The 14,158-nt window shown below is 48.7% G+C and overlaps 1 protein-coding gene across 3 annotated transcripts; it reads left to right on the forward strand.

The window, feature by feature from the left end:
* The first annotated feature begins 388 nt into the window (after positions 1 to 388).
* Positions 389 to 14,124, forward strand: gtf2ird1 (GTF2I repeat domain containing 1). Of its 3 annotated transcripts, none has more exons than XM_086130435.1 (27): positions 389 to 655; positions 3,005 to 3,135; positions 3,223 to 3,364; positions 3,784 to 3,984; positions 4,269 to 4,452; positions 5,110 to 5,423; positions 5,513 to 5,608; positions 6,306 to 6,389; positions 6,551 to 6,734; positions 7,063 to 7,088; positions 7,511 to 7,640; positions 7,730 to 7,773; positions 8,106 to 8,186; positions 8,577 to 8,702; positions 9,427 to 9,483; positions 9,909 to 9,989; positions 10,089 to 10,272; positions 10,368 to 10,423; positions 10,522 to 10,593; positions 10,766 to 11,033; positions 11,230 to 11,258; positions 11,337 to 11,384; positions 11,453 to 11,542; positions 11,619 to 11,811; positions 11,976 to 12,013; positions 12,104 to 12,222; positions 12,661 to 14,124. In XM_086130435.1, exons 2-27 carry the CDS (start codon positions 3,010 to 3,012, stop codon positions 12,727 to 12,729), a joined length of 3,042 nt encoding a protein of 1,013 aa, XP_085986561.1. In that variant the 5' UTR covers positions 389 to 655; positions 3,005 to 3,009; the 3' UTR covers positions 12,730 to 14,124. The 3 variants fall into 3 exon arrangements, with proteins under 3 accessions (XP_085986561.1, XP_085986560.1, XP_085986559.1); XM_086130434.1 differs by lacking the exon at positions 389 to 655 and adding an exon at positions 845 to 961 and having other exon boundaries at positions 12,664 to 14,124; XM_086130433.1 differs by lacking the exon at positions 389 to 655 and adding an exon at positions 848 to 961.
* The last annotated feature ends 34 nt before the right edge of the window (positions 14,125 to 14,158 follow it).

Here is a 14,158-nt window from a genome sequence, read left to right on the forward strand (position 1 = left end):
ATACGGATCATATATAACTTTTAAACAATACAAAGCTGCATTTCCTTTTTTTTAACTACTGTACACACCAATCTATTTTGAGAAGTTTTTGAGACGAATGCTGGTAATAAATACATTTATTTTTCACGCTACTATGAGCATTGATGGACCGCACTCACCGCTATTTTTGGCCCCTGGGCCTCATGTTTGCCAACTTGCTGTGTAATTCATTTTCTCGCTGGCATTCACTTAACTTGTTTGGACGGATGCGATAAAATGATGAAACACGCCCGGAATTTCCCTTTCTCTCATTTTTTGGCCCACCGATTTCCTTCCCGGAGTTTTTCCGGTTAATCCTGCTCGGCCCCGCCGGCCGCAGCCAATGGACGCTGCCGTTGAGTTGGGGTTGGGATTAGCAGGAGGGCGAATGACTTTCAATTTTACTGGATTACAGAACAAAGAACGAGAAGGAGGTGCAAAAAGGACACTTCTACTAGTACTGCTGTGGAAGAAAAATAAGAGCGAGAGACGGGGGTACAAAGATTGAGATTAAGATTACGTCCGTTTTTTTGTCGAAGTGTTTTGAGCAACATTCGTGTTTTTTTTAAACGATGGATTAAAAAAAAAATTCCGGGATTGACAGCAACCGACAAAAGCGATTTAATAGCGAATTAAGGTGAGATTGCTTTTATTTTTCCCCATTTTTCGACACATTTACATCGTACAATGTACATAAACGGGCAAATGTGTGAATTGTACGTGGAGAATATATAGATTATTTCGCGACGACATCAGAGAGAGGTGGTGGGGAGGGGGTGCTAACGTTTGCTCGTGAACTAGCTAGCCAGCTACTTAGCTTGCCCGTTAGCTAATTAGCTCGCACTTGGTTGCTTGTTGAACACCTCAATTAATAACTGTCAGTGACCGAATTCACCCAGCAACAAAATGAAGACTCGCCTCTCTTGTGGTGTCAAGACTACGAGTGCGTGGTGTCAGTTGGTTTTTTGTTATTTACATTCGTCCTTCGCTTAAGTGTCCGTTTTAAAGGTTATTAGGCTCACGCAACAAAGCCAGCTGCTGCACAGACAAACGGAACGTTTCGTACACACCATTTTAATCTTTTTACCAAGGCATTGCTCGAGTTTAGGATTACTTTTTTCCGTTGTTATTTTACAGCACAACAGTGTATTGAAGCAGATCATTTGTGGTCATTATTTTATTCATGAGATAAATGATAAAACCAACAAGTGTCGTCGCTGTTCGTGAAACATTGTTAACGGAGAAATGATTTTAAATAATGTCAGATTTAAATTACACATTTAAACCAACGAGTCAACAAAGTCCTAGTTGAGATTGCATTGGGGAACATGGCGGACTAGTGGTTAAGCACGTGTGCACCACTGTTGTCAAATTTAGGTTCGAGTCCCAAAGGCTTCTGGCCAATGTCGAGTTTGGGGCAATTATATGGGCTGCTTGAACATTGTGGTGTTGAAATATACTCGTGTCATGTTTTGCTTGTCTGTGTTGCTGCTCCATGTGTGCTAAAATAATTTGTCATCGTAAATTAGGCCCGGGGGGTTCGACACTCGCTGAAATTTTGGAGGGATGTGGCACATTGTCCACACTATCCAATTTTTCATGGCTAATGCACAACATTTTCTACACGACTCACAGGCGTCTTTGGGGGTGCGTCAGATTTTCATAAAAAGCTTTAATCTTGATTATTTTGGGTGTAGTTCCCCAAAATGTCCACATTGCACCACATTTTTTCACAGTATTTATATAAATTTGGGGGGCTTTCCGTATTTTCCACACTATTTGCCGAAACGGTGAATGCCCCGTTTTTTGTGAGGTGTACCCCACGTTCAACACCCTTGATATTAAAAAAAAAGAGATGGCGCCACATTTTTTACACTGTTCATAGAAACCATACATTGTTGAGGAGTGTGCCAAAAAGTTCCATGCAATTCATAAAGAACATAGTTTTTGGGGGTCTGCTAAATGTTATAAACCATAGATATTTTATGTTTTGTTTTTTTGGGCATGTGGGCCACATTTCCACACACTGTTCCCATAACCTTAAGTGTCCGAATTTGTGTGATGCACAATTTCCCCCATGGTATTAACACAAAGCCTCACCCCAGCAGGTTCGTATGTCATCGCCATTGACTGTGTATACTTTATCATCCTGCTAAATCTTAACTCCTCCTGCGTCACGTCCTGATCTGGTCGATGTGTTCAGGCCCTAATCAGTGAAGAGGAGGGAGGGGTGGGGGGTGTTTGAATGTTTGCTGTGGCCTCAGGGGAAACGCATTTAGACGACCACGCCCGCCTCTTCCTCTTCGTCCATCTTCCTCCTCTGTCAGTTGAGCCAGAGGCCGGCATAATGGTTGGCAGTGTCTGCAGAGATTAAAGGGCCAGCGCCACATTGTTCGCATGCCCCGAGATTAGTTTCCAAGGAGACGGGTTGCGGTTACCGTGGCAACGCGGCTGCGCCGGTCAGCCTCGTCTTCGTTAGCTCGCCGGGCACGTGACTGAAAGAGCTATCTGATGCTAAAATAACAGATTATTATTTATTAATTTCATTGGGACGGCGCACATTGATCAACACAAAAATAAACAGATCAAGACGCGGTCGAACGGCGGCACTCCAGGGGCAAATTTATCAAAAAGAGACGAACTGGTGACTCAGATACTGGAACATGGCTACCAAATGCGAAGCTAACAGAGCCAACATGATTTCATGCGTTAACTAGTCATTCGTAGGCGCAAACGCACCTGGCTAACCGATGCCAAAGTAACCGAGGTCTGTCTGTCTGTCTGTCTATCTAGAGTACATGAGAGAAGAAGATGCTAAGCTAACCCAAAGCAGCATTAGACTTTATGAAGCTAAATTGTGGCTAACAGAGGCTAACCAGTGCTAAGCTAATAGATGACAACAGATGCTAGTATGTGGCTAACACATGCTAGCATAATGGTGAACAGATGCTAACAGGTCTAAAGTGTGTTATTGTTGTCTCTCTAGAGGCCATGTCTCAAATGAGGAAGCTGGCATGTGACGGCGTGCGGCCCACCTCCCGCTGCGACCCTCCGGTTCCGGCGCTGTCGGCCAGGCAGGAGATCCTCACCAGCTTGGTGTCGGCCCTGGACTCTGTGGTAGGTCGGCCATCGCGCATCTCGTGGAACTACTTACGACGAGATGTACTCGCCAAACGTGGTGTAGTGACCGAGTGTTTTGTCCAGTGTATGGCCATGTCCAAGCTCAACGCGGAGGTGGCCTGCATCACCGTCCACGAGGACAGCGTCATCGCACTCGGCACGGAAAAGGGGCGAAGTTTCCTCAACTCCAAGAGAGAAATCCAGACCGAATTCTACAAGCATTGCCGTAAGTTTCCATCGCCAAAACTCTGAACGTGAGGTTTTTGGGGTGCACCAGATATTCCACAAACCCATAAATGGTCCGCTGTGCTTCCCACAAAACAACAGATGTAATGTTTACAGGCAGTGTCAGAGACGTCTTCCACTGCACTGCCATCATTCTGTTTTTTTCTTACAATTTGGCTTTTGGCACCACTCCCTCCTCGCGGACAATCCTTTACATTCCAAGTGGAAAAGACGACGGCACAAACACGTCATTAATTTTATCAGCAGCTATTTTTCAAGCGTGACACGTTGATTACTCCCCGCGCCCCCTCCCCGGAGAACAAATCTGTCGCCTGTCCGGTGTGATGACGCCGCTAAACGGCATTAGTGGAATGCAAAACAAGCTGGCCCTTCAATGCCACTCGCGTTCTTTTCTCGCAGGGGCGGCCACTTGCCTGCCCAACATGACCGTGGCCAAAGACCAAGACGTGGAACCGGGCAAGGCGGGAAAGGAAGGCGAGCACGGGAAACTCGGCAGAGTACCCCCACTCCCTCCGCCACTGCCGCCACCACCACCGGACACTCAGTCCAACATTTTTGTCCTGAGGAAGATGGTGGACGAGGTCTTCACCGTTCTCTACAGTAAGCACTCTCTTCAGAATCATGCCGGGTCAGGTGGCAAATGTAAAACTGTTTGAGGGTGCACCACGTTTTTTTTTTTTTTTTAACCGAAACAGTAAATGGAATGGTTTTGTTTTTTGGGGCGGTGCGACACATTTTCCGCCCTATTTACAGAAGACAAAGGGTTGGAGGGTGCACTATGTTTCTCGTTTTAGTCACCCCCAAAATTGTAAATGTGATGTTAATGGCTGGGCTGGATTTTTTTTTTGGTCTGAAATCAACCGATTCCTCTGTGGTGTGTGCAGGTGAAGCGGCCGGAAAGAGCACCCTGGTGCCCGTGCCTTACGAGTGGCTCCAGAAAGAGCCCGCTTGCCTTGTGGCCCGCGGCCTACCGGAGGGCGTTTCCTTGAGGAAGCCATCCGAGTATGACTCCAAGACGCTCATAAAGATTCTGGAGCAAAGCCACAGGATACACTTCACCGTCACAAGGTCAGCACCTAACCCAGGCCAGACATTTGCCCACATTTTTCAGGGGGTGCCCCAAATATTGCAAACTATTCAAGTCAACCCTGATGTCATATTTTTGGGGGGAGGGTCAAGACTGTAAATGTAAAGGTGTTTCGAGATAAGCCACATTTTCCACACAATTCACAAAAACTTGAAATGTTCCATTTTTGGGAGGTGCACCAAATATTTATTTCTGTGAATAAAAACCGTCATGCTTTTGGAGGCTTTCGCCACAGACTCAACATTTTCTGGACTATTCGGAGAAACTGAAAATGTAGTTTTCATTATTGCGGCACTCAGCAAATGTTCCACAATGTTCACAAAGTGCTGACCGTGAACTGGAGGCAGATCAGGAACCACAGTGGAGTTTGGAACTGTTCTGTGACGAAATCTGCATCTGCAAATAGTTCAGAGACCGATTCTCAGTCTGTGACTTGTTCCCCAACAAGTTCTGGCTCTGTGACTAGTTCCAGCTCCGCAATGGTTCCAGCTCCGCGGCTAGTTACGGCTCCACAACTAGTTCTGGGACCGGTTGTGGCTCTGCAACTAGTTCAGCGTCTGCCGCTAGTTCCGTCCCCGCAAGCGTGGCAGCTCCGCGCGGCTCTTGTTTGACGCGCGTCTCCTCTGGTCTGCGCGCAGGCCGACGGAAGACTTGTCTCGCGAAGCCAAGTCGGCGAGCGCGGAGCTGGGCCATCAAAGCTCTTCCGGCAGCCCCGTGGCTCAGGGCGGCGCTGGCCCAGTCAAGACTACTGCCCAGGTAGTCACACCGTCAAGTCCCGCCACTTCCGCCAACTCTGTTCTCTCAAACTTCCTGTACGGCATGCCCATGTCCTCCAAACCCCACCCAGATGGTCCGCTGGACTTCAAACCCTCGTCGCTCCTCAACCTGGGCAAGGACCGACTGGCCAAGTGGACAGACAAGGGCGCATGTGGGAAGGAAGCTGCTAGCATTGGTAATACCCCCGGTGGAGTTAGGCCTGGAATCTGAACCGGATGCAGCGAATGTCGCTAAACTCTTCTTCTTATTGTTATTATTTTTCAGATGAGACAACAAAAGTACCCGGTGAGCAGGGTCAGACACCTGCGAGTGTTCACATATCCAAGAGGCTACTTTTCTCCATCGTGCACGAAAAATCAGGTATGCTTCAACCCTTTGGTCTTTGACGCCGAATCCGGTACGGTCATTCTGCAGCCTCGTGTGATTTCTTAGCTTCCGCACGTTTGTACGGAGACAAAAGCCTCCTGAACATTTGATGATCTTTTACACCGAATCTGGCCTGATATGGCCACTTTGCTGTACATTACCTTGGCTGGTGGAGATCCACTGCAAAATGACGGTAAAAACGAAATCTGGCACAGAATCAATCAAAGTAGGACCACAGCTAATTTTCTAACTCAACTGCTCCATTTTTGGGCACAGAGACAAATCTTTGTGGGGGGGGGGGGAATTGCTGTAAACGTAAGACGGCTCTGTGTCTTTTACACAGAACCCGGCACAATATTGCCATGAGTGACTTTTCATGTAAAATGATTCCGATTCCTGTTTTGACTACATTTTTTTAGGAGGGTGTATTTTGCCAGGTTGGATGGGGCAACTGGGAAAACGGATATCTTGTCTCAATGAAGCAGCATGTGGCTCAATGCCTGCACAATCTCTCCTCAGTGGTGCGAAAGGGGCTAAAGTGCGCTAATAACTCAGCAACTGAGTGTAAAAAAAAAAAATTAAAAAATTGCGTCCGCCCTCCAATAACTTCTGGGAATTAACGGCTTCTATTATTAAAAATAAAAAGAACAATACATTCATTTTTTTTTTCTTTTTTTGTCATCCTCTACAGAAAAATGGGACTCGTTCATCCGGGAGACGGAGGATATTAACACGTTAAGGGAATGTGTCCAGATCCTGTTCAACAGCAGATATGGTGAGGAGGACTCAAGAAACCAGGGAGGGCTCACCGGCGGCCTGCAAAAGCCGCATGGGGCCCGTGCCTGAAACCCCCCCCCCCCCCCCCCCCCCAAAAAAAAATCATAATCCACATTGGTTAGGCCTGACCGACGGCGCATTTTGTTTGTTGTGTTGTAGCCGAGGCCCTCGGTCTGGACCACATGGTGCCGGTGCCCTACCGCAAGATTGCGTGCGACCCGGGCGCGGTGGAGATCCTGGGCATCCCGGACCAGATTCCCTTCAAGCGTCCGTGCACCTACGGGGTCCCCAAACTCAAACGCATCCTGGATGAGCGACACGCCATCCGATTCGTGGTCAGGCGGTACGTGCCACCTTTCTTCCCCTTCGGAGGACGTTGAGGAAACGCGAGCCTACGGCGGCCGAGTTGCGGCTCGAATCCCGACCGGATTTTTTTTGATAAGAAGCCGAACGCGACCATCTGTCTGCTCGAGCTACGGCCCACTGCTAAACGGCATTCATGACTTCCCTTCAGCGGCGGGTTCGACTCTTTCATTGATTGAACGTCATTCCAAAGGGGTGGGGGGGGGGGATCACAGGTCCACCTCAGGCTTGTTATTCAACTTTCAAGTGGAAACGGAGTGAGGGATGCTGGCGTTGACTCATCTTCTCTTGTCTGATTTGCCTTCCAGGATGTTTGATGAAAAGATTTTCACAGGTAAGACAAATTCAGCTGGCGCTCACTCGACAGCAGCGCACGTATCATCTGCGTTTAGAACCCAGCCTACCTCCAAACATCAATCATATCTTCTTCGTTCTGTGACACGCGTTGACTTCCAAGTTCTCATTTCAACATTTTGGCATAATACGGGCGTACCGATAAAACCAATTTCGCAGATTCGTTGGAGATCCAATCATTTCGCCGGTGTTCAACCAGTGCTCTAAATTAGGATTAAAAACGAGTTTGTAAAAAATAAAATAAAATAAATTGAACTTTTTTAAGAACCCAAAAGAAAAGGGGGCCCTAAACCAGAAGTTGTTTTTAAGAACCCAAAACGCCAATCTTTTCATAAAGCTGAAAATTACAAAAATGGAAGCCCGAGCTGACCCCCCCCCCCCCCCCCCCCCACCTCCCCAAAGCTGCCGGCAAGATGTCGAAGGAGGAAAGCAAGCAGGACGCTGGAGCCGCCACCCCCGAAGACACTCTGACCGAGAATCCGAGCCTCACGCCCCCTGCCGCGGAGCTGCCAGTCAATCCTCACAGCAGCCGGTCAGAACGCGTCCCATCGCGTCGCATCACGCCGATTGGACGCCACCTCGCCGTTCCTAATGAGCTGTGCCGTGTGTTGAATTGAACAGGTCCACCGGCGCCTGCGCGAGTCCCCCGGCCGAGCGCGAAGCAGGTAAAAATGAAGCCGCGGGGCGGACATTCAGACGGGAGGAGGATGACGATGAGGATGATTGGACTTGACGCAAAAATCGGCGATTGGTTCTCATGTGATCGTTTGCCGATCGATCAATGACGTCATTGATTGGGTCTGCAAAATAAGATATTACAACATCGTTCACTCCACGGACATTCTGTGCTGCCACATGTATTAATCCAACGTTTCTTAGCATATGCAGTCATTCCCCCTGAGACCGACCCCCCCCCCCCCCCCCATATTAGCCAAATAAAAAAATATTGATGAATATGTGACGGGGAAGTGGTTGATGACGATGATGCCCCCAACAGGTCCTTCGGCAGATTGCCTGCCCGTGAAGAGGATTAAAACGGAGCCTCCGGACGGGGACATCATTCAAGTGACGGTGCCGGGTAAATCAGGCAGCCGTAGCGTCACGTGGTTGAAACTACAAACGCGCTGAAGGGGACCCGAAACTAACTCGATAAAGGACGACACACTTAGTAGATGACTTGAAATGTAAAGGGGTCATAAACTTCAAACTATAGAGCATACTGTCCACCGCAAACTCAGTAAAAGACCACAAACTTTGCAAGGGACACAAAACTACAAAATGTATCTACTCTCAATTACAATTAAGTGTGCAAAGGACCCTTAACCACAACCTTTATTAAGGGCCCCAAACTGCAAATTGTGTTAAGGGTCCTCTCCGATAAACATTAAAAAAAATAATAATCATTTAAATGGAGTCCAAAAGGACCATAAACTACAAACTGGACATTGAAGGCTGTTGTTGTGTTCAGAAGCCGGCTCCGGTGCGGAGGAGGCCAGCGAGCCGGCACCCGAGCCCGCCTCACGTGGGGCCACGTCCTCTCCCTCGCGTCCCTCGGGTGCCTCGGCCCCCCACCACCCGGCGGAAAGCCGCGCAGGTAACCTCCACACCTGCTCCCCAGCCGTGCCGCACCACCGGCCGGGCCCCCAACGGCTTGCAGACCCCCCCCCCCCCCCCCCCCCCTGCCTGCTTGTTGTTTAGGGCCTCATGTATGAACTTGAAACGTCAAACCCCGCCTTAGTGATGCCGCCACATCCGAAGCCCCGCGCCCTGTCCTGACCCCCCCCCCCCCCTCCACTGTAGCTCTTCTTCCACTAGATTGATTTAAGACCCGCCCTCCAGTCTCACACACAGCTGCCTTGAGTACACACCCAAGACAACATTTGTGCAGTTACTCTCTCTAAATTGGGGGGGGACAAAACAAAAAACAAACTTTTGAAAGAAACTTCAACATCAAGAAACTCCAGCAAGTTGCTTGGCGAATGAGAGTCCACGCAAATGTGTTGTTGGGGTTTAGCGCCCATGCTTTTTGTTCTCATCTTTTCTATTTATTTTCTTGTTTTTTGACTCTGCTTTGCTTAAGTTTCTTTTCTTTCACAAATGACCACTGCAGGAGACAAACCGAAGGTAAGCGCACGCGACAAATCCAAGCGCTCCATATGAACTCCCGACTGCAAAGTACATGACCCCGCCTATCAATCAATCCATAATTCAGAGGTCACCAAAATAAGATACAAGAAACGATAAAAGTAGCTCATGGATGTCATTCCGAGTGTAGAAATATTTGAAAACTACTCTGACGGCCTCTTTGCCTCTTGCAGCCGGCGAAGCCTTGTCGCCCAACGCGGCACCCCAGGGCAGCCGAAGACCCCCTGAAGGTAACCCTTTTTTTTTCCTACGTGGAACAAATCACATCAATTGGTATCTTGTATCAAAGCTCTTGCAGAGGGCACGACGGACATGCAATTATTTTCTCAGCATACCTTAACACGATGACATCATCTTCAAATATATTCACTGTAGAGATTCTATGAAAAACTTCAAGCCAATATTTGTGCGGAACGCGTTCAAAAATCAATGTATGGGGAACCCCCCCCCACATGGAGACACATCTCGGTGTGGGCTTTTGAGATGTCATGAATTTTCTATGACGCTGTGTTTGAATGACGTGCGCTAAACACGTTCTTTAAAAACATCAAGATAAAATGAGTCGGACCTCATTTTAAAGGTCTCGATGAAGACGCGATTATTTTGTTGATGAGCAAAAGGGCGCCTATTTCTGTTTTGTCGTCGATTGGTTCAGCCGGAAGACTGGTGGAGGACATTGGTGAAATGATTCTTCAGCTGCGCGGACAAGTGGAGAACTTATTCAGCATGAAGTACGGTATGTTCGAGCCGCCCCCCCCCCCCCGCCCCCTCCCTGTATGTTTTGTTTTGCTTGATGTGTTTTTCACAAAACACTTTCCGTCATTTTGTTGCTCAGCGGAAGCTTTGGGCCTCCCCGAGCCGGCCAAGGTGCCCTACTCCAAGTTCCAGATGTACCCCGAGGAGCTGTTTGTCACCGGGTTGCCCGAGGGCATCGCGTTGCGTCGGCCCAACTGCTTCGGGGCGGCCAAGTTGCGCAAGATCCTGGCCGCCGCCAGCCGCATCCGGTTCGTCATCAAAACGTGAGCGCAGATGACCCCCCCCCCCCCCACCCGCACACTCTCCTCCCTCTTTGCGCAAAACGCCAAGCCGCGTTTCTGCCGTATCGTGTCCGCAGGCCCAAGCTGCTGAGCGAGCACGTCAAACAAGAGTTGCCTTCTGTCAGCGACTCGGGTAGGTCAAAGTTGGCTGCCGGAGTTTCTGTTGTTTGGGTGGATCTTACCAAGGTGCTTTCAAAGCGTATTCAAGGTTGGAACGGCTCCTAATTACAGAGCTGGACGCCAAGGAAGTGACGCCGCTGACGGAAGACGCTGCGGTGTTGTCCAAGAGACCCGCTTTCTCAGGTACAACGCTGCCATGCGTAGTTTATCAGTAAGAAAATCAGCTCTGAAATCAAGGTGTAGGGTCACTAGTAAAGAGGTTGGGGGGGGGGGGGGCAGGGGGCACAAACCACAGTGAGGATTGTAAAAAAACAAACAAACTCCCGATGTCATTCTGTCATCCCCCATTTTAAAGAGGGCCTGGAGTCCAAGCTGTCCAGGATCGACCTGGCCAACACCCTGCGGGAGCAGGTCCAGGACCTGTTCAACAGGAAGTACGGCGAGGCGCTGGGCATCAAGTACCCGGTGCAAGTGCCTTACAAGCGCATCAAGAACAACCCGGACTCTGTCATCATCGAGGGACTCCCCCCCGGCATCCCCTTCCGGAAGCCCTGCACCTTCGGCTCCCAGAACCTGGAGCGCATCCTGGCGGTCGCCGACAAAATCAACTTCACCATCACCAGGTTAACGCCGCATGTTGTGCACTTACTGTATGTACTCTTCCGCGTTCACAGGCTATTTTTGCTTTTCCGGCGCATGAAAAGAAAAGCACGTCTTTCCGAAATTCCTCGCTTTATATTTAGCATGAATCTCCAAATGTAAATTGTTGGAAGACAACTTTTACAATGGCCGCTAACTGCCGATCTTCTCGATTTCCAGACCTTTCCAAGGCCTTATTCCAAAGCCCGGTAAGCGTAAAACAAAATTCATCGACCAATGCGCGCTCACATTGAAAAACCCTCCCGATAACCTCCGTTGTTCTTCAGCACCTCGACGGGTCACTTTACTCAAGAAGGCGTACGCTACCATAAATGGTGAGTTGTCGCTAACCGTTTAGTCGTTTCGCTTAGCTCGTGGATAAATACTACGTGTCTTCTGTTAGACGATGACGATGACGACGACGACGTCAACCGAGTCGGGGAGAAGGTGGTCCTCCGCGAGCAGGTCAAGGAGCTGTTCAACAAGAAATACGGTAATTTGGGGGGGGGGGGAACGACAACAATATCGTAGGCAATGTCGTGAACATCGTGACTTTGCGATGTCTCAAGGCGAGGCTCTGGGGCTGGACCGCGCGGTGGCTGTGCCGTACAAGCTGATCCGTGGCAGCCCGGAGTGTGTGCAAGTGGACGGCCTCCCCAAAGACGTGCCCTTCCGCAACCCGGGTGCCTACGACGCCACTTGCCTGGAGAGGATCCTCCACGCCAAAGACAAAATCTGCTTCAGTGTCAAGAGCCAGCTACAGTGAGCAAACCGTGCTAGCAACGTTAGCCCAGAACGGCCACAATACGATTTATAATTGGGATTTTCCACACAACCTCAATAGAGAAATTGCGTACTAAAATGGATACTATCCTAATGTGCTAACAACTACTGTATGCTAATGGTGGTTGTTCTGTCTCTCACAGGCCTTTTTCAGAACTGTGCAGTCAGCCTTGCAACACAGGTACGCATGCGTCATCATCCTCAGCAGCAGCACCATCATGGCTGCTGCCTCATGTTAGCCACCGTTTTTTTCTTTTTTTTGTTACACAAGCGTTAGCGTCCGAAGCCTCTACCAGTCGAAGAAAGCGCAAGCGAGTCCAGGAGACCCGCAGAGGACCCGCTCCCTCCTCCACAGAGCTTGCTCCGCCGGCCAGTCAGATTCCAGTCATGGTACGTGTTGTATAGTCTGAAGAGTGCAGATGTACAAAATGCAGTGGAACCTCTAAAATGGAAGAAGCTAAAGTAGCAATTTTGCAATAAATAACACGACAAAGCAAGCTAGCAGCTACAGGCATAGCGAGCTTAGGAGTCCAATTTGCGGCTAGCTACCACTAAACTGCAACGAAACAGTTGGCAGAAACGAACACATCTACTTCTTAATTCTAGCTCCCAAGTCGGTGGCTATGTAGCATGGGAAGCTAACAGATAAGTCGACGTCTTGACTCGGTCTGACTGTGGCTAGATAACACGAGAAGCGAACGGAGGCTACAGTCCGTCTTGACTTGAGCTAGCTTTGCCCATAGCTCACTCAGCAGTGATGATGAACAAAAACGCCAAAGTTACGGTTCCCGACACGACTGACATTCTGCCGCCGTTTTGTGTCCTCAGCAGTGGCCCATGTACATGGTGGACTACAGTGGAGTCAACATGCAAGTACCAGGAAAAGTCAACTACTGAAGGGAGTCAGAGCCCAGAAATGGCGTGGTCAACAATCTGCCATGGCGATAATGATGATCATTATTGTTGTTTTTTTTCTCATTTGTTTGCTAACATTAGCACTAAAAAAAAGTCACGTCGTGTATGTGTGTGCGCGCGCGCGATTAGCATCCACACCGTTATTACTAACACTATAAATCAAGTTTGTACCTTTTTTATTTATTCTATTTATTAAAATGTAACATCGCCATGTGCAGGGATGCTAACTAAAACAATAACGCTTAGCGGGGGCCACATACTCTGGATTGATAGTTAAAAAAAACATAACGTAGCAGTCTACCTTCATTGAGTTAATTTGTGGCAATGGCTGTGCCAAATTTACAGGCTGCGTCCTCTGAAGGCTGCATGACATCACTTCCAACCCAACTCGACTGCACGTGGTTTCGAAAGTCTAGAAAGACAATTCGCAAGCTGCGTCCTTTAATACTTTCAAAGGCTCCTAATGTAGCGTCCCTGGACCGCATGAACCGTGGCGAATTTGAACACCGTGTGCGCTCAAGTCGCGCCGGAAGTGCCGTCATGCGGCCTTGGAGGGCTCAGCCTGTGAATTTGAACGTGGGCAATGTATTCACTCTAGCTGGTGCAAAAAGCTACCGTCGGCTTCAACATCTTCATCCTGGTAAACCAGACGGCGGCCAGCTAGCATAAGAATTAATAATCACTCTTGTCATTCCAGCTAACTGATTGTCATCTTGGGTTAGAGACACCAACATTGCGGTCCACATTTTAATTCTGGCCAAGTAGTTAGTGGCTGGCTCGCACGAGAAGCCATCTACAGCTTCAAGCTGGCAAGCATGGGAAGCTAACCCAGCTGTTGAAATTTTATAGGCCAGCTAAAGAACAGGCCCCCCCCCCCAAACCGTTTGAATTAGTTTTGTATCCAGCGTATGGACGCCCCCTGTAGGAGCATGAGATTAATACAGCCTTTTGTACGTTAGCAGATTTATTCAAAGCCATTTGAGCATTTATTCGATATTCTTGATGTTTTAGGACGCTTTTTCCCGCCGCCGTTTGACATTTCTGCGTACAAGTAGGACAACTTCAACATCATACAATTCCACCTGTTAGCATCTGGCGCTTCACTTAGTACTAGTTGCATGCAGATGATAAATTGTGGCAAAGCGCACTAGCCCACGGAGCTTAAACTGCATATCGAGGATATGGAATAAATGCTCCAAGGGCTTGAACTATATGTACCATAATATTACGTGGCTAAAACAAGTCAGTCTGAATGTATCAAGCGGGGCCTGTCCGTCCCAGACTTAACAGTAAAGAATGCTATGATGACTAACCCCCATGTAAACATGCTGTACCTTAACGCCAATTAGGCCTTTCCAAATAAAATGTGTTGCCTTGCTTCTGTGTTTTATGTTGTGTGCCGCCGCGTATT

Source organism: Hippocampus guttulatus, chromosome 15, assembly GCF_054856545.1.
Source record: "Hippocampus guttulatus isolate MCC_2025c chromosome 15, RoL_Hgut_1.0, whole genome shotgun sequence".
NCBI classification, from domain to species: Eukaryota; Metazoa; Chordata; class Actinopteri; order Syngnathiformes; family Syngnathidae; genus Hippocampus; species Hippocampus guttulatus.

Coding starts and splice junctions, on each gene's coding strand:
- gtf2ird1 (XM_086130433.1), top strand. CDS start 925: ATGAAGACTCGCCTCTCTTGTGGTGTCAAGACTACGA. Junction 4,453..5,109: donor ATACACTTCACCGTCACAAG/GTCAGCACCTAA, acceptor GTCTGCGCGCAG/GCCGACGGAAGACTTGTCTC. Junction 11,543..11,618: donor GCTGTTCAACAAGAAATACG/GTAATTTGGGGG, acceptor CGATGTCTCAAG/GCGAGGCTCTGGGGCTGGAC.